Source organism: Triticum aestivum, chromosome 7D (genome assembly GCF_018294505.1).
Source record: "Triticum aestivum cultivar Chinese Spring chromosome 7D, IWGSC CS RefSeq v2.1, whole genome shotgun sequence".
Taxonomy (NCBI): domain Eukaryota; kingdom Viridiplantae; phylum Streptophyta; class Magnoliopsida; order Poales; family Poaceae; genus Triticum; species Triticum aestivum.
Genome location: NC_057814.1, coordinates 175,174,837 through 175,180,178, shown reverse-complemented (window position 1 = coordinate 175,180,178; position 5,342 = coordinate 175,174,837). Strand labels below are relative to the sequence as shown.

General features: G+C 43.6%; 1 protein-coding gene across 1 annotated transcript; it reads left to right on the top strand.

The window, feature by feature from the left end:
• Positions 1 to 507: 507 nt before the first annotated feature.
• On the top strand, positions 508 to 4,884 carry LOC123169614 (wiskott-Aldrich syndrome protein family member 2). Its single transcript, XM_044587485.1, has 3 exons — positions 508 to 548; positions 2,180 to 3,483; positions 4,536 to 4,884. The coding sequence occupies exon 2, from the start codon at positions 2,349 to 2,351 to the stop codon at positions 3,468 to 3,470; it is 1,122 nt and encodes a 373-aa protein (XP_044443420.1). The 5' UTR covers positions 508 to 548; positions 2,180 to 2,348; the 3' UTR covers positions 3,471 to 3,483; positions 4,536 to 4,884.
• The last annotated feature ends 458 nt before the right edge of the window (positions 4,885 to 5,342 follow it).

Sequence of the window (5,342 nt, the reverse complement as noted above, 5' to 3'; positions counted from 1 at the left end):
CACTCCTGTCGCGTCTTTCCCCCCTCCCCAAAACCCTCTCCGCTTAACCCCTAGAGCTCGCCGTCGGCCCCTCCCAAAAGTTTCGCCGCTGACATCGCTCCCCTCTCCCGCTCCCTCCCTCCATCGCTCCGGCCTGTCCCGCGCCGCCCTCCCACCCCACCCCACCCCACCCCCACCCTTCGCTTAAACCCTAATGGCCAACCACGGGGAGCTTGCCGTAGGCCCGTCCCCGACTCGGCTCACTTCTTCCACCTAGACGACATCGCCCCCGTCGCCCTCTCCGACCTCGCTCCCCTCGCCTTCCCCGACCTCTCTCCCCTCGCCTTCCCTGACCTCGCTCCCAAGTGCCCTTGCCTCGTCTTCAAAGGGTCATGTAAGAAACTAGGCTTGTATTAAAAAAAAATTAGACGAAAGGTTTGAGAAATATTTGTGTTTGTTTGCATCTACCTGTAATTTGTTTGCATCTATCTGTAATACCTGATAACTCATTAGTATTACTCTGTGTAGCCCAGTGGTCGGCCGCTGTCTCTGCATTCCTGAAGTCCAGGGTTCGAATCCCAATTTTTTGTCATTTCCATTTTATTTCAATTTATGTATGCTGCACGAAATTTTGACAAAAAAAATTAGGTATCTGAGATTCGAACCTGTTTCTTGTAAAAAAATACATCAAAGTTATTTAATAGATTAATCTCATATTGACTTTCTGTGTTTTATAACTTGGTATATGATTCTACATTGTTTTAACTGTGTATGTAATGTGTAATGCAATGCCCCATCAGACTATTGCAGTATGCCCTGGTTGAAGTCTGTCCCTTATGATCGTGGCAGTTTGTTTCCGTATAATTGAGGATTTCGAATAAGAATAGTTGTTTGCTGGATTGATAGGAAAACTTAGGAGTGCTTATGCCTTAAAAACTCCTATCTTTGTTTCCTGAATTAGATTTACCTTTCTTAATTGGAATATGTTGTTAATTTGTGTTTATCTGCTATCTTGTGCGCTATCGTCTGCAAAATTACCCCTCAAACGAGGCCTTCTCATTTAGGATCACTGGAAATGATGCATACTGTTTTGTTTTGATTTGTTTTGGGGGTATGACTTTAATGCTTCGGATATGTTGTTAAATGCTTCAGAAACTTGTTTGCTTCATATGAGTTTTTAGTGTGATTACAAGGTGGTGCCACACGTTCTCTCGAGAGTTGCTCTATGTATCTTTTTTTTTTTGAGGTAGCGGTATGTGTCTAGTTGTGCATTTGTCATGAATCCGAATAACACCTAATGTATCTGTGCGACTTCAATAGTAGTTTAGGGCAATGATTCTCTTTCTTTTTGGAGTTAAGGTTACTTAGCTGTTAACTTTACTAGTTCTACTTGTGCTGCTCATCAGAATCTTTCATCTTGAGCTGCAGATGAATTATCTATGCATGAGTATAATTAACTTAAGACCTGCAAAAAAAAAACTTAAGACATCTTGAATTCTGGTTATTTGTATCTCATAAATATTCAGGTATGTCCACAATTCGGTCTTCAGCGTCATTTTTTGGTACTAACTGAATTTTTTACATCTCTAAGCTTTTTTGTGATTATGTGGTCTTCATTGTGCGTTCCCTTTGTTTTGCGTATAATTATGAAAAATAATTTTGTGCAGAACTATTTTAGTGCATATATCGTAGATTCATTAGCACCATCATACATCTGAAACGCAAAGTTCTTACATCTAAGTTCCTTTCCGAGTTTTTCTTGTTTCATTTGTTGTACAACTTAGATAAACATATTAGTTATATATGTTCATACCAACTTTTTATCCATTGTTGATGTGAGTATGGCTGTCTTCTTTTATGTTAGATAGTGCAGTGTGAATTAAGTTGTTTTGACAGGGCATTGTCTCAGATTTGGTACATGTCTGTTGTTGTAGTGTCATCGTGTACAGTCATAGTGCAAGGTGTTAATTTGTGTATGCTTACCTTTGTTGGCTTTAGTGAAATAGTTGTGCTAATTAATAAATCCGTCCTTCTTTTCTATTTTATTTATTTGTTTGGAATCTTAGAGTGATGGCAACGAAAAATTCTAGTAAATAAGTACTTTTTGGTTTGCTGCTACTGAAATTGATGGTTTGGTAATGTTCATATTTCTTTTTCAATAGGACTCCATCATTCTAAGTCACTTTTGTTTTCTTACCAGGGAGGGCACTTGCATCACTAAGCCTAGGACAAAGAAGCCAGAGGATGCAGAGGACTGGTCGTGGGAAGAAAGGTTATTCTACGGTTGCAACATATTCCCTGGTGTCCTCGACCAGGGTACTGCTGGTCTCGGTCTTTGTTCTTTCACTTCAATAACCTCAGCAGGACAGATGGAACTGAATGCAGCAGTGGCCAAGAAGACTGGGCAGAACTGCATGATAAAGCTTGATTGGGAATCATTGGTAACAAGATTTCTTCAGCTGAATGGCCTGAAAGCAGAGGATGGCAAACTGGAGAGGCAGAAGTTAGAGGAGATAATCTTCAATGATGAGGTGGGTTACAACACGCCAGAAGGGGCTGCCTGGTGCTTCAAGCATATGGGCATTAAGGCAGATATCCACAAGGATGGGGACAACATTGGCACCCTCAACGTGAGCCTTCATGATTACAGACGTTATGAGCAGATGGACGCTCAGGAGGTAAGGGAACACATAGAAAATGGCAGGGCGATCAAGGTACGGATACTTGCCGGAACAGAGTTCGACTCTCTTGAGGACGACGAGATCTATTGCTGGCTCCCAGAGATCGATGAGGACACTGGGAAATTGGTGGAGGACCCAGACCCCCACGCAATTGTATTGCTTGGCAATGGTAATGCTGGGCCCTCATTGCGCAATGAACAGTACCACCCGTTCCTTAATTCACATGGAAAAAAATATGCAAAGGGTGGAGTTGGGTGCATATTTTTCAAGGGTCTGTTCGGCCCATACTACTTGCTGGAAATGAAGGCAGAGCCGAAGCTCTCGTATGGTGGGATGTCTCAGCTTCCTGCTCCTCCTTTTCGCACGTATGTCCCGACTCCTCCGCCCCCTGGTTCCCCCGCATCACCGCCATGCCCGTCTGCCTTCACGACTTTGCCTGCCCATGGCCGCTTCCCTGCACCATCACGCCCGGGTGCCCCCTCAACTCAGCATACTCCACGTTACTTGCCGCCTTGGCATCCCAGTCGTAGCTCCTGTTTACCTGGTCCAGTCAGCGGCCACAGTCTCACTCCACCAAGAGGAAGATACAGCATGGATGTCCCGACACCTCCGCCTCATGATCGCTCCGCATCACAGTCACACCTGGCTGCCTTCACGCCTCCGCCTCCCCATGGCCGCTTCCCTGCACCAAGACGCCCGGATGCCCCCTCAACACAGCGGGCTACTGCACCTCACTCGCCACCTCCAGCCCGCGGTGAATGGCCCACTGCACCAAGAGGAAGAGACACCATTGATAAGAAAAGATGGTAGGATGAATGAGGAGGTAACTGACTAGCCATTTCGGATTTATAACCTTTGACTTTCTTCTCCCTTGATGCACTTTACACCTACTGAACTGATACTTTGACAGCATGAACTCATATACATGTGTTATGGCGTACTCTAACAACATGTTAATCTTCAGCATAGATGCATCCAACGAACTGCATATTGTGCAGCATAAAAAGATTAATCCATGTAGTCTTGTAGAATTCTGTCGGTCCATCTTTATTTTTAGGACATATATTGTGTACACAGCAAATTAACCCATGCTATCTAAGTCATTTGAGTTTTTACGGGCCTTAAACCCTGTTTAGAAGCAAAAGAGAGTAGAGATCTTAGGATGATAGGTAACCTCTGTTACTAAAAGGCTTCTTTAACTGCTTAGTTACTACCAGTACTCCACTACTCCTGCCATGCTCAACCTCTGGTTCTGACTTTTGACATTGTCCCTAATGTACTCCAATGACCGCTAGCTTCTCTAAATGTACCGAGTTAAACTATTTGGAAGTGTTTTTATTAGCAAACCAATCTTGTAAGTTTGCGCAGAGGCTCTAGGTTGGGAGTTCTATAGTAATCACCCAAATCATTTTACAATCAAAGTGTCCTCCTATCCTCCATCGTTTATCAAACACCTTTCAGTTTCTGTGACACACAGGAAGGTAGATTTTTTAATTGTTAGCTCATCATGCATGTACTGTGTGTGCGGCTGCTAGAGCCATCGCAAGGGAGCAGTTGCCACTGATAGTGGTGCCTGTCAGCATGTTGTATTGGGAAACTAGGCGAATTTTAATTTTCAATCTGAGGGAGCTAACTGATGCAGCTGGACAATCTCTGAAGTGTGCCAAACTAAAATAGGAAATTAGCTTGTTTCACCACCTAGGTTTTGTGTTGACCCTCTTGTTGCTGTATGTATATGCTACGCTACTTACAAGAAACTTCGAAATTTGCTGCTATCGTTTGTTATTGACAGATTGTCGAAATTTGCTTTATATGTCAAGATTGTACCTCTGCATTCTCTTGTTTTCACGCTAAGAATCGAAAATGTGCGTGCAGGCTCTCAGTTCGTGGTGTGAGGACATGAAATGCACAGATGGTGTGAGGAGGTGAAAGACACTTCAGTTGGCAGGACAAAGTCGTCGTCTTCTGCTTAGCGGTGCCGTGATTATTTTGTCTAGACAGGACATTATTTCCCACTGACCCTGCACGAACGTGTTTTCATGGAAAAGGCTTAATTTGTCCAAGGATTTTGATGAGTTCATGTAGTTCGTTCGTTCGGTTCCAGGTTTTGTGGCATGCTAACTTGCATTGACCCTACCCTATTACTAGCAATATCCGCGCGAGGCGTGGGCTTGTGTAGCATCTTTATTGTTTACACTCAAACTCAATTTAAGGCTGGAGAATTAATGTGCGTGAGATTGTGTTCACGAAAAGAGAAGCTAAAATGATACATTGTGGTGCTTCGATACGGCAAGTAGTGCGGCTACATTTGTACACTCAAACTCAAGAAGGAAGACACGTCCATCAAGAACTCCAGTGTACGTCTAGTGTCTTCCAAGAAACGGCATGAACATCGCCATTGTGTCACCACGGCATGGTTAAATTTGTTGTGGTGTGGTAGCAAGAGTTAAGAAAATTTGTTGTCACCTGAATAAGAGTGGTATATGGTTGCGCAATGCCAAGGATACAAACTGAATGTACATATCCAAAGGAGTTTGTGAAGCTGCTGTTGAGTTGGGACAAACAGAAGGTCATGACGAGCATAGCGCTGTTTTTCTTTTTGACAAAGAAGACAGTAGGAGAGGCTCCTACTGTTTTGTATTACTCACATATAAATAAGGTGGTTACATGGTGGGGGGTGGT